This window comes from Calidris pugnax, unplaced genomic scaffold, assembly GCF_001431845.1.
Source record: "Calidris pugnax isolate Ruff unplaced genomic scaffold, ASM143184v1 scaffold133, whole genome shotgun sequence".
Taxonomy (NCBI): Eukaryota; Metazoa; Chordata; class Aves; order Charadriiformes; family Scolopacidae; genus Calidris; species Calidris pugnax.
Genome location: NW_015090977.1, coordinates 8,319,321 through 8,335,359, shown reverse-complemented (window position 1 = coordinate 8,335,359; position 16,039 = coordinate 8,319,321). Strand labels below are relative to the sequence as shown.

Below are 16,039 nucleotides of genomic sequence, written 5' to 3'. Positions count from 1 at the left end.
CCGATCTGCCGCGGGGCGAGCGCGGGGCTGGGGCAAGAGGCCTCCGGCTGCGGCTCCAACTGGGGCTGGGCCACGGGCTGCGTCACCTGAGGACAAGGGTCTTTAGGCACCACAGGCTCAAGTATTGGGTCTTTACTGCTGTCCTGGCTCTTCTCTTGACTCCTTTCTAATCCTGATATTTTCGGGACAGCGGGGCCCCTAGCACCAGGGTCGTCATTTTCAGCGAGGGTACTGACGCCTAACTCCTTATCTGCAACAACACAAGAGAGAGAGAAAACAGTTGAGTGTGCGACAAGATGGGCAAAACCCAACCAACCACTGTGCTAGAGCTGCCCTCCAGGCAGGTACACGTGTTCTCATCAAAGGACTGTGAAACCAACTCAAACCCAAAGCCATTTACAGCAGCACCCCTAACCCTCAAGTCACAGAATCACAGAATGATATGGGGTTGGAAGGGACCTCTGGAGATCATCCAGTCCAACCCCCTGCCAAAGCAGGTCCACCCAGAGCAGGTTGCACAGGAACGTATCCAGGGGGGTTTGGAATGTCTCCAGAGACAAAGACTCCACCACTTCTCTGGGCAGCCTGTTCCAGGGCTCTGCCACCCTCAAAGTCATGAAGTTCCTCCTCATGTTTAGGTGGAACTTCTTATGTTCAAGTTTGTGCCCACTGCTTCTTGTCCTGTCCCTGGGCACCACTGAAAAAAGACCAGTCCCATCCTCTTGACACCCACCCTTGAAGTATTTATAGGCATTGATCAGATCCCCCCCTCAGTCTTCTCTTCTCCAGACTAAAAAGACCCAAGTCCCTCAGCCTCTCCTCATAAGAGAGATGCTCCAGGTCCCTCATCATCTCTGTAGCCCTCTGCTGTACCCTCTCCAGCAGTTCCCTGTCCTTCTGGAACTGGGAAGCCCAGAACTGGACACAGGCCTCCTGGGTCTGGTCTCCTAGAGATTCGTTTCGAGGCCTCCGGCTGCGGCTCCAACTGGGGCTGGGCCACGGGCTGCGTCACCTGAGGACAAGGGTCTTTAGGCACCACAGGCTCAAGTATTGGGTCTTTACTGCTGTCCTGGCTCTTCTCTTGACTCCTTTCTAATCCTGATATTTTCGGGACAGCGGGGCCCCTAGCACCAGGGTCGTCATTTTCAGCGAGGGTACTGACGCCTAACTCCTTATCTGCAACAACACAAGAGAGAGAGAAAACAGTTGAGTGTGCGACAAGATGGGCAAAACCCAACCAACCACTGTGCTAGAGCTGCCCTCCAGGCAGGTACACGTGTTCTCATCAAAGGACTGTGAAACCAACTCAAACCCAAAGCCATTTACAGCAGCACCCCTAACCCTCAAGTCACAGAATCACAGAATGATATGGGGTTGGAAGGGACCTCTGGAGATCATCCAGTCCAACCCCCTGCCAAAGCAGGTCCACCCAGAGCAGGTTGCACAGGAACGTATCCAGGGGGGTTTGGAATGTCTCCAGAGACAAAGACTCCACCACTTCTCTGGGCAGCCTGTTCCAGGGCTCTGCCACCCTCAAAGTCATGAAGTTCCTCCTCATGTTTAGGTGGAACTTCTTATGTTCAAGTTTGTGCCCACTGCTTCTTGTCCTGTCCCTGGGCACCACTGAAAAAAGACCAGTCCCATCCTCTTGACACCCACCCTTGAAGTATTTATAGGCATTGATCAGATCCCCCCCTCAGTCTTCTCTTCTCCAGACTAAAAAGACCCAAGTCCCTCAGCCTCTCCTCATAAGAGAGATGCTCCAGGTCCCTCATCATCTCTGTAGCCCTCTGCTGTACCCTCTCCAGCAGTTCCCTGTCCTTCTGGAACTGGGAAGCCCAGAACTGGACACAGGCCTCCTGGGTCTGGTCTCCTAGAGATTCGTTTCCCAACTTTCCCATGCAACTGTGCCACCATTTCATTGATTCTTGAGAAAGATTCACACAATAATCGCATGACTCTGAGATTTGGGGCCATAAAAAAGTGCTGATAAATTAGTGAATGTAGGTAATACCATCTGTATGCGTATTTGGCAAAATCAGTCCCTAAATGATCCCATAAAACCTTCTAAAATTATCTACAGAATCATGTAAGCACAAAGTGCCACGGTGCGAGGGGGAGAGCTCTGCAGAAAGCCAGGCTCCACCGCCTCCTCCACTCGGAGAAACTGCTTGTTTTCTGGGCGCATCCCTTTATCCCTAATTACTGTTCTGTGTTGACTATAACATCTCTATTGCCAGGGCTGCCAAAGGAACAGAACTAAAAGTTTAAGGGAAATAACATTTTTTTTTTGCCTCAATTTTTCTTTCAGTGACATCAATTTGGGACATTATTTTTCAGAAGAACAATCAAAGAAGTTGAGGAGGCTGATTGGTGATTAGTCCTGAATGTGTTTTCTTTAAAGACATGAGAGTCAGACAACACTCCATGTGAGTGTGTGTGTGTGTGCATCTGCCTCTTGCCTTCCTTCTCCAATAACTCTCCTCAAAGTAAACCCCCTGGTAGGGAAGGGAGACACCTTGTTTAGCACTGCTGTTTTCCATTATTTTTTCTCTATCATCACTCCCTTCCTGACCCCCCAAGGGACTGAACACTATGTGAGCTCTCTGCCTTATTACACAAGGTCTGAACCTTAAAACACACATTAGTAGGAGCTCAGGCTTTTTTGGTTTGGCTGGTCATGGAATGACTTGGGTTTGTTTTCCAGCTCTTTAATAATAATAATGAATATTATTATGATTTTAACATTTCCTACAGGGACATTTTGCAATTCCCCATTTGAATCACTCCTCCAAAGTTCTGCCAATGAATATTTGACGCGTGACACCCCTTTAAACAAATTTTGAGGACTGCTGCTGAGCCAAGACTGGAAAAGGCAATTCCTGCAGGCAGGAGCACCGTTCGGGGCAGTATCACACAGCAGCCCTGAGAAGCTGGACTTCCACCTTCGGCAATTACAGAAACGAAGCATAAGGGAAACGCGCAAGATTCGGAGGGGCCCACGATAAGTTTATAATTTAAAAAGTACATAGGACTCTAAATAATCTTAAGATAGGAAAATTTTACTCATTCTTCTGCCAATTGTAAGGGGTAAAATGAATAAATACATAATAAGAGAATATAAACACTGTTGCCAGCTGCACTGTTCACAGCCTGAAGTAAAGGTGTGGGAATTGGGATGACGGGGGTGGGCTCTGCCAGCCCCCAGCCCGGGCACCTCTAACAGTGTTTGCCAACCTCTGCACCACCAGAAGTGCCAGGGACAGCCTGGCAGAAAGGTGTCACACACGTGTCATCACTTGGGTATCACTTCAGGCAGAGATACAACCCCCCCCCGTGTCAGTCCCCCTGTAACTGGGTGTTTCACAGTCCCTGGGCAATGGCGAGCAGCCGGGTAAAGCAGAGTTCAGATTGTTTTAATAGTCTTTGGACAAGAGAAGGGAAATAAACCTTTTGGGGGCAAAAGGGAGGTAAAGAGGAAAAGAAAGAGAGAGAGAGAAAGAAGGGGGGGAAAGTAAACAGCTTTATTTGACGAGGAGGTACTTTAATCACGTCTGGAGTATGCAATCTGTAACAGGCACAGGGGCTCCTTCACGAATTTGGATGAGCAGACTATTGGGGCAAGAGTGGGACTCGGGAGGAACAGAAATAATCACTCTGCTGTATGCCCAAGGTCTATCTCGTTGCAATTAAGTTGCAGGTTATAAATAAAGGAAACTCCGTTTGCATTAATTCTTTGGATCAATGCTGTTTGATCAAACATTATTAAAAGTTAGAGAGAGTGAGATCACCACTTGTGTTTAGACAGGCCCCAAGGAGGAAAGAAATGAGCAACAGTTTGTTCAGGAGTAGGTGGATCTCTGCTCCTAGTCCTTACAGGTGTAAGAGTTATGACATTTGGGGTTTTTTTGACAGAACGGCAGAATAATTAGGGCTTTGAGGGCTTAGCCTTGTCATCAGAAACTCCCTACAAGACGAATACACAGTAGGTGGTCTGAAAACCCTGCAGAGGAGATACTTCCAAATCTGTGGGAAACACCTTCCACTCAGCGCATTCATTAAATCTTTTCATTTGCTATTTTTAGTGTCTCTCGCGTGTCTAACATTTATTCAGCACAGCTCTCTGCTGGGGAGTTTGCTCCTCACGTGGTCGCTCCTCCTCCCCTGGAGAACAGGGCTGTGATTCCTGCTGTCTCTGGAGTATTTTTTGCTGCTGCTTACATCTTCATTACCCACCCCCTTAAGTACCCTTCCCGGTAGTTCGCAGCTTAGAAGATGCCGTATTTAATAAGATAATGTTATTCCAAATGTCAAATGTTTACTGTGTGCAGGGTTTCCCCCCTCTCTCTGCCTCATCCCCTGCACCTACACTGGACCCACACACGGCCCAGGAGTCTCTCTACCCACTGTGTGCCGGGCACACGCAGCCCTGCATGGCTGGGAAGTAGGATATATACACCAGAAACCATTCCTCATCCCACAGCATCTATTTAGGGAGCTGAAATCCCACATCAGTGATGAACGCTACCAATTATATGTTTCACAAGGAGGGCTCGAGTCTTCATCAACAGCACTTCAAGGTCATACATACAAGATTACGCTTTTTCCACCAGGATCTCTTTGCACATCACATTATTTCTGCATGTTGATTGACTAATGCTCGGTGTAAAAACTCAGGGGAAAACATCCTTCACGTCACCGTGACACAGACAACCCAACCACACAACTTTTTGAGTTTTTACACCGTAGGAATTCATTTCCACCCAACGGCTGAAGCAGCAAGCAAGTTAACTTTGTTTGATGGCAGTCTCCATACTCTATGTTGGGCAAAGTAAAATTACAGCATTAGTACTCAGAAGAGCAGTAACTAGGATGTAACTTCTGTGCTGGGTTGATATTGCATCCAGCAGCACAGTGTTTTTTACCAAAAAAGGAACAAAGCCATAATTCAATGCTCTTTGAGGACTGAGGAAAACCACGGGCTAAGCTCGTCCCACACAGCCAGGACATACAACTTCCATCATCTTCCTTCCTGTCTTTGCCATTTGATGTGCCTTAAATCTCAAATTCCTCTATTTTCCACTTAACACAAGCAAGCTGGGGATCTCTCACAATGCAGGGTCAGTAACACACATGCAATTAGTGGTTTGCTGTGTCTGAGTGATCATTATTTGGTTGGCTTGGTAAGACCAGAGGAGCAGACGGGGGCGCAGAGGGAAGACCTGTCAGTCCCCAAGTGACTGCACAGGAACTAGAGAGACCCAGAGCTCTGAGTTTACATTATATTTTATACACATTCTACGAACATACACATAGACACATGCACTCCCATGTGTTTGTATATGTTACGTGTAATACATAGGCATTTACATTAATACCCATATCTGTTATGTGTATACACATCGTTAACAGAGAAATACACAGTGCGTGCAAACACTTCCATAAAAAGACATGGTTTTTTATAATGAACACGGGTTCTACACAGCGTACAGCTGCAATGCTGTTGCCTCTCTTCCTAATGTTGCAAACCAGTAAAATTTGACCTAAACCCTGTGTTCTGGCTCCTTTGTATCATGTGGGTGATCCAAAAGAGCTAGAGGACAGCCAGAGGTGCCCAGTTGAGAACATCACAGCCACAAGACGAAGCCCACCTTCTTCTGCTGACAAAAAGGTCATGTTGAAATTCATCAAATTTTACATTCCCAGAGATTCACCAGTAATGAATGCTCTAATTTTGCCTGGTCAAGTGCTGTCTGCAGATAGGTTCAACGTGTTTGGTTGCACCAAAGACCATGGGAGATGCTAAGTGCCACCACAGGGCATTTCATGATGAGAGCTGTGGCACCACCAACCTGGCCAGATACTGAGTGGCAGCCAAGGACGTGTGAACTGGGCATCTTTGACCTGGACTGATGGTACTTGGGTACTTGGAGAATTAAATCTCCTTGGACAACGTCCTGCACGATGCTGTCAGCTTCCAGTGGCCCAAACCTTTTTCCTAAACACTAAATCATCCATGTCCAGGTGTGGAACAATAACTGAGTTTGATTCAGACTCCTGTCACTCCTCCTTCTGTCCACGTTAGGATTCAGCCTCTCTACGGCTGGCGTGGGAGTAAGCAGACAACTTAAGAGAGCAATTCTGAATCAATACTGAATTTTCCATTCTCTTGAGAAGGTTTTGGATTAAGCTCAAAGTCTTTATTGCACAAGTAGGAAGATTATAGGAGTTTTCAGTGTTTTGCAGCATTATTTTTGGGATCGAGCATTCAGCCTACCAAGGAAATTTTTTATTGCATTACTTAATTTAAAAATAACATTCATTTTCTTTTACTACTTTGATAAGTTAAGCTCTTCTCTTGACAATATTACCTCTGCCTAACTAAAGTTTTCTGTAAACTTCTTAATGCAAGATAAAAAAATTAGATCCTTCAAAAAACATAAAAACTATTTTCTTCAGTTTTAACACGGATAAGTGGGCAGTTGGTCCAAAGTGTCACAACCAATACAAACCCTCATAACTTCTCTGAAGTCAATGGAATGCAGAAGATGTTATACCCCTCTGGCCACCGGCCCTGGGAGGAATACTTCAACAAGCATTTTACAAGGCTTGAAGTAATTAATCAGATTTAAGACCTGATTGTATATTTCATATTGATTAGACACTGGTCAATGAAACACTGGGATAAATAAAGGCAGATGACAGAAAGTATTACGGCAAAGGATGCAGGAGGTTGTTGGGTACAGCAGCCAACGCGTATCAGAAAGGCCCCAGAGCAATTCATCTGTTGTACTGGATACACATAATTTGCTAAAAACAACTTTTCATTTTTAGCACAGAGTCATCTTTCATCCTCATTTCCAAGGACACTAACAAAGTATTTGATTATGCAAATTAAAAACATGCATTCGAAAGCATGGTTACAAGCAGCTCTGTCATCTGCTGATACCAATTACTCCACAGTAAGTACGTATTTAGTACAACTGAATAGCAAGACCTGTGACACACTTTGTACTTAATCATAAAACAGGGAAGAAAATCATTCAGGACAAAATATTTTGCTACCTCCTGTTAAAAATGTTTATCTTCTGCATTGAAATGGATTTAATTTTCAACAATAAAGTTGCAGATCAATGAAAAGAAGCACTTAGTGGAATTGCACAAGATGTTGACAATTCTTCAGTCATTGAGCTGCTTCTGGCCTTGATTTGAGAATGCAGAGTCCTCCAATATTTCACATGAAACAATTCAATTCATCCAGCTGTTAACCAGAACATATGACATAAACGTAACTCCTGTGTCCTGTATACTCTGAGTATAATATTGAAAGCACTTGATGTTTCTATTTTTTTTTCTTTAAAAAGCACCTCTTCACTATGTAAAAAGGAATGGGATAAAGCTTTCTAGAGGGAAGTGAAGCACAGAACACCCAAACACCCCGCTCTCTCAGAAACCATCCCATTTCACTTGATAGGAAATAGGTGCATGTGATTGTAACATCCTAGAGGAGAAAGCAACCCCACGGTCACTCCATACTGCTTCAACGCGCACACATAGACACACACACAGTCCAAGGCTTATCTCCAACAAGGAAAATCTCTTGGCTTCCTTACCTTTCTGGTTAGGAAGCAATAAATTACATCATTACCTGATGATGTACACTGAAGTATTTGGTAGCCAGCTACCAGCACTAGTGGACTCTTCTCAAACGGACTCTTCCAACCTTTCCACCTTGGAAGTGACGCTGACAAAGTCGTTGGGGGATATTCTTTAATAACGGGTTTGAGCCCAACGAGCTTTAGCTTCCTTAGTTTCAACTTTGCATTTTAATTAAAGAAATCCAGGTCTCGTAACCACAATATTTGTAAAGCACACCTAGTTTCACCGAAACATGGACAACACCTTATTAAACCAGGAGGTCCAGGCTCCTTACCACTGACTGCAGCCAGCACAAGGTTTTTCCAAAACAGGTGTAGGAACCTTGCAGACAACATACGTAAAACAACCTGTCCAACACATGAGATCTCACGCTTATTCCCAAAAGCTGAGATTTTCTTCCAAGATTTTCTAGAATTGTGCTAACAACCATGGGCTCGTTATGTACATACATCTCAAGTCCCTTCTAAGTATTCTCAAGTTCCTGCCCACAGCAGTAAATTTCTTAGCATGTCATGTGAAAATATTCCTTCCACAAGCTTTTAATTTCTCACCTTGGAATTCCACTTAGTTCCTGAAAGCCTGCGAGGAGAAGACTTCTCTATAAACCACCAGTATCACCCATCCCTTTACGAAATTCCCCTTTTATCTCCTATGGAAGTTGATCAACTCCTATCTGCTCAGTCTTTCTTCCTACGAGACCTTTCCCATGTGCCTCATCACTTCTTGCTATTTTTTCTGCTACTCTGTTGCATGCCTTGGGCTCCTGCCACACTTTCTTTCGGAAGCGGCTGAGCGCCCTCAGTATCTACACCACTCCTTTGTACCCAACCATCTTCATCCTCACCATATTACTCACCACCTGATTCCTCACCCACACCATGCGTAGCCATTCCCAGCCTGCAGCTTCAGACACCAGTGAAGCCCTGCATGAAACCATCTCTAGTAACACCCAGCTTCTTGTCTTGACTTGTCCCAGCTACTTCAGAGCCCTGTGGAGGCACCTGCCTGTTTTGGTGCAATGAGCATTGCTCTGAGTCTGACCCAGTCCCTGCTCTCCCAGACTGATGAGGTCTCTCTATGGTCTCTAACAGCTCTCTCCAGATCCAACTTTCACAGGTGCCCTCAGACCATGTGTGACTGCCTCTGTTTGCCCTCCTGTCCTTCACACTGACCAACTCAGGACACAGGACTCCAGATTCCAGCTGCCCTTAACCCAATGCCACTTCATAAACAGATCATGACAAAATGACCCAATTCTTTCCTTTTCAGCTACAGTTTTCTGGTAACAGTCCTTTGCTTCTTCCTAACAACTGAGCTGCCACAGTAGCCTTTTCTTCAGGATCTTCTCAAAGGCCTTTTGCAAGCCTGGACCAATTATGGTAATTTGAACGTTTGCTACTTTGACACCTCAAAGAAATTAAACCAGCTCAGTGAAACCACGTCCCTCTCTCGATCTTCAGAGACTGAATCTCCTGCTGCGACCCTCCGAGCGCTCTCAAAGCACACGTGCAGTCACTCTGCTGGTACCAGACACCCTGGTGGCATCTGTCTCCTTTGCTGGTGCTGGGAGAATGGGACAGGCTGCCTGTCACAGAACGATAGAATTGTCCAGGCCAGAAGGGACCTCCAAAGGTCATCTAGTCCAACCCCCCCGCAGTCAGCAGGGACACCCCCAACTAGACCAGGTTGCCCAGGGCCTTGTCAAGCCTCACCTTGAATATCTCCAGGGATGGGGCCTCAACCACCTCCCTGGGCAACCTGTTCCAGTGCTCCACCACCCTCCCAGTGAAGAACCCTCTCCTCATCTCCAGTCTAAATCTGTTCCCCTCCAGCTTGAAGCCATTGCCCCTCGTCCTGTCACTGCAGGCCTTTGTAAACAGGCTCTCCCCAGCCTTCCTGTAGGCCCCTTCAGGTACTGGAAGGCCGCTATTAGGTCTCCCTGGAGCCTCCTCTTCTCCAGGCTGAACAACCCCAGCTCCCTCAGCCTGTCCTCGTAGCAGAGGTGCGTCAACCCCCTGATCATCCTCGTGGCCCTCCTCTGGACCTGCTCCATCAGGTCCATGTCTTTCCTATATTGAGGGCTCCAGACCTGCACACAGTACTCCAGGTGAGGCCTCACCAGAGCAGAGACCTGTTTGTACACCCAAACCCATCCCCAGGCCAGGCAACCCCACAAGCTCAGCTCCAGCACACGCGAAGGGAGCAGAGAGAGACCACTGACAGCAGAGACCAACCCTGGAGACCCAGAGCAAGGTGCAAGAGCGAAGCCCTCCAGCTTCTCAGCTGGAGGAATCGGTGCTTGCAAAAGCCTGTCCAGCCCAACATCACTTTGGTTCAGCTTCCAAAAGGCACCTTTCCCTCTCCCCCTTCAGCTTGTACACAAAACCCAGGGACCTGCCCCATGGGCAGAGCAGAAATGCGGTGGGAGCTTTTCAGACCTCCTCAGAGTAAATGAAGTGGCACTAAGGGAAACCAACCAATTAAAAAATAAAACACAGCATGGCCTGGCAATTTTCTCCAATTATCAATAGGGACCGGATAACCTTGGCGTGAGGTTAATCCCATCACAGGGCGACAGAAGAAAAATATATTGGGTTTATCTATCACCCCACTTCCTTACCATTGACTTGCTTTACCCACGTAGCCATGGTATTCCCTCAAATGCTCACAACATGGGCTCATCCTGCTTGTACGCGACAGGATTACTTGAATGAGCTTGAACAAAACTGGCTTTCAAAAGCAACTTGAAAAGTATCACCTTATGAACGCTGATGGAATCTAGCATGACAGCTCAGTTTAATATATGAAGGACAAAAGAGATCTGTGTGATATGTTTACACAGAAAAATAACACATTTATTCCCCTGGAGAGGTGTCATACCCATAACTCACCAGACACATACCGCTGCTTCCTTTGTGAATTTGTTCTTTAGAGCCAAGAATTTTCTATTCTGTTTTTAAAGGCATGATGTCAATATAAGCAGAGAGCTTAAAAATCCCAGCGCCCTGCTTGCTAACACTGAGACGGAGCTCAGCATGACCATCACAATACCCACTTTTAATTACAACTGCTTTAGCTCATTAGCGTCTACAGGAAAACTTCGCTGAGCTCACACATCACAACTCCAGCGATCAGCGTGGCGTTACAGTATATTCTCATGCTTGGCACTATTTCGCTCGCCTTTCCAGCACTGTGGAGAAAAACATGGATATTATCCAACTGTCTGCTCCAGCGCAGTACCGCTGAGGCAGATCCTTCTGCTCTGGGTCATATCAGTAAACATAGACACGAGATGTCAATGTTCTGGTCAGCTCAGTGTCTTTTATATGTCAATTATCCTTGTCTAGGAATGTCTGAATTTCTTTTATTGAGCTAAAACATCCCATAAATTTGTTTTATTGTAAAAGGAGGAGGAACAAGGCCAAATTACTGACTAGTTTTAAACGTATAGCTGTAACTTAACTGAAGACCAATGAAACACCACTCCATTTTGTGTTTCATTGCTCTGAGATCACAGTTACTAAAAGTTTTTCTTTGTAGGTAGACACAACTGTCAGGACAGTCTGTGCAGGACAGTCATAGAGGACTTAAAAGATTTCATAGAAATTAAAATAGAATATAAAATCAAGAAAAAAGCATGATAAAGTCAATGCCTCTTTGGCATATACCAGTTTTGTTTTTACATCATTCTATAGCATTTTGTAAGCAGGAATGTGATATTCCATGAAGGTCTAGATGATAATTCAAAGATTCAAAAGTATTGAGCTTTATATTACAGCCACTCATAAGGGAGCATCACTATCTCCTGTATCATTCCATGTAGGTAATATGGGCCCTTTCTAGTCCAAAGATGTTTTCTCTACCTCACCAAAAGGCCCAACATAATTACTCGGGAAGGTTTGCTTTGCCTTGACATTTCATTTTCTTGACCATGGCTCTCCCAGCCTGCTCTTTACATCTACTGAATATTGACTAGTTTGTTTCAGTTACTTGAACTAAACGGACACCAGTCAGTCTGCGGCCCTCCCCGCTCACCAAAACTACATAAACAAATGAAATTAAATCAGATGATTTGCCTAAATCAGATTAATTTCCAGACACGGAGGTGGGGAGACGATGGGAGCCTGGCAGGTCTCAGAGATGCTGGTTTGTGCCTGTCAGTCTGTACAGATGTTAATCGCAATGGGAAAGGCCATGCCATCGACCAGCTCTGTTTCACAGACCTCAGGACAGTTAGTGGCTCCTGGTAGAGTAAATTTTGGTACAGCAAAGGGTCCATTATGGCAGGTCTCAGAGATGCTGGTTTGTGCCTGTCAGTCTGTACAGATGTTAATCGCAATGGGAAAGGCCATGCCATCGACCAGCTCTGTTTCACAGACCTCAGGACAGTTAGTAGAGGAAATTTTGGTACAGCAAAGGGTCCATTGCATCCTAAATTGCTCCATACATTTTACCCAAATCAGTTAAACTACTCTCACTACATTTATCCATGACATTAGGGTTTTTTCCTTATAAATTCATACAGAAGGACTCTGGGCAATAGGATTTTTGATAGGACTATTGACTCACGGAGCACGGGGCCTACCCTCCAACAAACCCAGAGGAATAACAGGCTGCACCATGTCCAGCTAACCAGGCATCTCCATGTGATTGGAAAAGTCTTTTTCTTAACCCCTCCGGATGATCAGCTTATAACGTGGAACAAAGATCTGGCAGCGCTCATCATCTCAGGGCTATCACTTTTACCACTGCACATCCTCCTTCCTATCATTTTGCTAGAAGACTGACTAAAATTTCAGTGGACACTGCCCATGGTAGTTTGTAGAAAATGGAATTTGGGACTCTAGCTTTTTTTTTTTTTTTACTACCAACCTGAAAGCAAAATACGAGCAAAGGTGCAAAGTCAGGGTGAAGGCACTTGTGAATGACCTGTTCACTACTGAGGCACACGCTGTCTGCAAGAAAGCTCTAACCAAAGGGTTTGTTCCCAGAGATCTGGATAATCTTTACACTGTCCATACAGAGCACTAAAAAGACACTGAACTGGTGTGAAAGGGCCTTCCCACATGAGAAGCAGCAGCACTCACCTCTACTAGACCCTCACTGATTGACCTGCCCTTAATGAAAACAGAGCAGAACAGCAGCACATCAATGGTGTTTTCTTTATGATAAAGAAACTGTCTGGGGAGCCGTCACATAAACACATCCTAAAACACACCAGCATGAATGAAAATCAGGCTAAAAGCAGACATAAGCACCCCCTGCTTAACCTCAGCTCAGCACCTACCGTAAAAATCTAAATAAATATCTTCTGTCCCAAAATAAACGGTGAGCAATGACGACGAAATCTGCCCCACACATATTTCCATTCCAACTGTGATCTGGCTAATTGGCTGGTAGGATGCGAGACTGAGACGATGGTGTTCTACGTGCAGAACAGACACCAACATCAGGGTACAAAGCCCAAAGCTGAAGAAGACCCTGCAGGGTACTTCTGCAGTCCAAAACGCAAGGATTTTCTATACAACCTGAAACCGTCAGCCTGTGTTTGCTTCAAAATACCATTTGAAAAATGTTCTACGCTCCTAACTTTTATTTTGACTCACGTTGTGCCTTGCTGGGGCTAATTATTATCCAGCGACTGCTGCACTCAAAGACTCAAGCTCTACATGCAGGACTTTGTGGTGTTGCATCCACGTAGCAAGGAACTGTAATTCTAAAAGGATTAAAAGTTTACTGGCACAGCCATGTAAAGTAGAAAATGAATTGTTCGCTCTTCTCATCTCTGTTTGGAAATTAGATTACAGGCTCCAAGTGAGCCGAAATACAGAATGAGGCAAATCCATGCGATTAGCTCACAGGTGGCCACTGAGCCTTTTCTGTGCTTCAAAGTCTGGCAGATTCCTATTAGCTGCAATAATAAAAAGAATGTGTACTTATCCTCCGGCCCAAACCCTGCCCTGTGCCAACATGGCTACCTGCTGGGCTAATCCTCAGAACCAATATAATCATCCTCAATTGTTATTTCATAAGTTTGCTCAGCTGTCATTGGGGATACACGGTGTGTGTGGCACGGCCAGCTCCTTTCTACACGGGTTCCAGTTCCCCGCGACGCCACCAACGGGGGGAAGGAATCGCCGCCCTCACCCCGAGCAGCCCCGTGTTGTCACCAGCTGCTTTCCCAGCCCAGAGACCAAAGACTCTTTACACGTATAAACACTTTGTCCCATTAATCACCAGTGTTTCCTCTAAATAAACAAACACACTTTCGCATTTATAGTCTCTCTCCAGAAGGAACCCTTGTGTGTGTCAATTCAGCAAAATGCATCACGTATGAGGTCACCAAGCGGCAGAGACACCTATTCTGGGGACGGGCAGAGAGGTCACATGTGATGTGTAACACCAACGGTCCATTTAGTATGGTATTTGCTTTCTGCCTCCCACCCGGGGCGGATGCGGGGGGACGATGTGAACACAGCACTTCGGCATAACCTGCACACAAGGAAAGCTCTCCCAAGCCCTCTCAGCGAGAGGCCGGTTAATATAATGAATCTTGATGGTTGCTCCCTCTAGCAAACTGATATCCCACCTGGCAGAACTGCAATAATATTTTTATTATTTCTATAAATGTCTAATAATCCTCTGAACCCTCCTAAGCTCCTTACCTTAACGTTATCTTGCATCGGGGAGCCCTACAACTCAACTTACCATTCCCTTTTGTTACTTTTAAATGCCTCATGTAGGGAACTGAGAAGACATCTCCCTATTTCCACATTACAGGTTCACCAGAATATTAAAAACTAACTTTATCAAACTTTTTTTTAGACCAAAATTTAAAACAAATGTTGAACTAGTGGTGCTCTGGACAGGGACTTGTGAGAATGGAAGTCCCCGTGCTTTGCTCCCATAGATGTTCTTCCACCCCTGATGCCCACCATGACCTGAATGAAAAGTAATTTCTTCACAGAATCACATGGGGTTGGAAGTGACCTCTGGAGATCATCTAGTCCAACCCCCTGCCAGAGCAGGGCCACCCAGAGCAGGTCCCACAGGAACGTGTCCAGGCGGGTTTGAATGTCTCTAGAGAAGGAGACTCCACCACCTCCCTGGGCAGCCTCTTCCAGGGCTCTGCCACCCTCACAGAAAAGAAGTTCCTCCTCATGTTTAGATGGAACTTTTTATGTTCCAGTTTGTGCCCATCCCCTCTTGCCCTGTCCCTGGGCACCACTGAAAGAAGACTGGCCCCATCCTCCTGACACCCACCCTTGAAGTATTTTAAGGCATTGATCAGATCCCCCCTCAGTCTTCTCTTCTCCAGACTAAAAAGACCCAAGTCCCTCAGCCTCTCCTCATAGGGGAGATGCTCCGGGCCCCTTATCATCTCTGTAGCCCTCTGCTCTACCCTCTCCAGGAGTTGCCTGCCCTTCTTGAACTTTTTCTCTCTTCCTTTCCTTTTTTTAAAACCCCTCTTAGCCCAAACCAGCAAAGCTTGCTGCAAATAACATCGATGCTGAAAGGAAAGCTCTCAGAGCCCTTCCCTCAGCCTCTCCTCATAGGGGAGATGCTCCGGGCCCCTTATCATCTCTGTAGCCCTCTGCTCTACCCTCTCCAGGAGTTGCCTGCTCTTTGTAGCCCTTTGCTGTACCCTCTTCAGTAGTTGCCTGTCCTTCTTGAACTTTTTCTCTCTTCCTTTCCTTTTTTTAAAACCCCTCTTAGCCCAAACCAGCAAAGCTTGCTGCAAATAACATCGATGCTGAAAGGAAAGCTCTCAGAGCCCTTCATCCCTCCCCACCACAATCCCCTGAACTTGCAGCAGCCTCGGTACTAAAGCTCTCGGCCTCCCCCAAGTTACACACATACTTAAATGGATGCAAAGGGAGTCAATTCTTGATTAACCAGCAGCTGATTATTTGATTTGTGGATTAACACAACAGAGACACCTGGGCTCACACACACCAGCTGGCACAGCAGGATGGCAGGCCCAGGTGGCGATGTGCTCAGGGGTGTGTACCTGCTCCGGGATCCTGATGTTGTACAGAACCACAGAACGGGTCAGGTTGGAAGGGACCTTAAAGATCAGCCAGTGCCACCCCCTGCCCTGGGCAGGGACACCTCCCACCAGACCAGGTTGCTCCAAGCCCCCTCCAACCTGCCCTTGAACCCCTCCAGGGATGGGGCAGCCACAGCTTCTCTGGGCAACCTGGGCCAGGCTCTCACCACCCTCACACCAAAGACATTCTTCCCCACATCTCAGCTCAATCTCTCCTCTTTCAGTTTAAAACCCTTCCCCCTACTCCTAGGGCTCCCCTCCCTCATCCAGAGTCCCTCCCCAGCTTTTCTGGAGCCCCTTGAGGGACTGGAAGGGGCTGGAAGGTCTCCC

The 16,039-nt window shown here is 46.2% G+C and overlaps 1 protein-coding gene across 1 annotated transcript in view; it reads right to left on the bottom strand.

The window, feature by feature from the left end:
• Positions 1–16,039, bottom strand: part of AUTS2 (autism susceptibility candidate 2) — a 630,583-nt gene that overhangs the window by 29,455 nt on the left and 585,089 nt on the right. Inside the window, exon 9 of the mRNA XM_014953035.1 lies at positions 3–250. Within this exon, the coding sequence (XP_014808521.1) occupies positions 3–250 (248 nt within the window). The remainder of the gene's footprint in view (positions 1–2; positions 251–16,039) is intronic.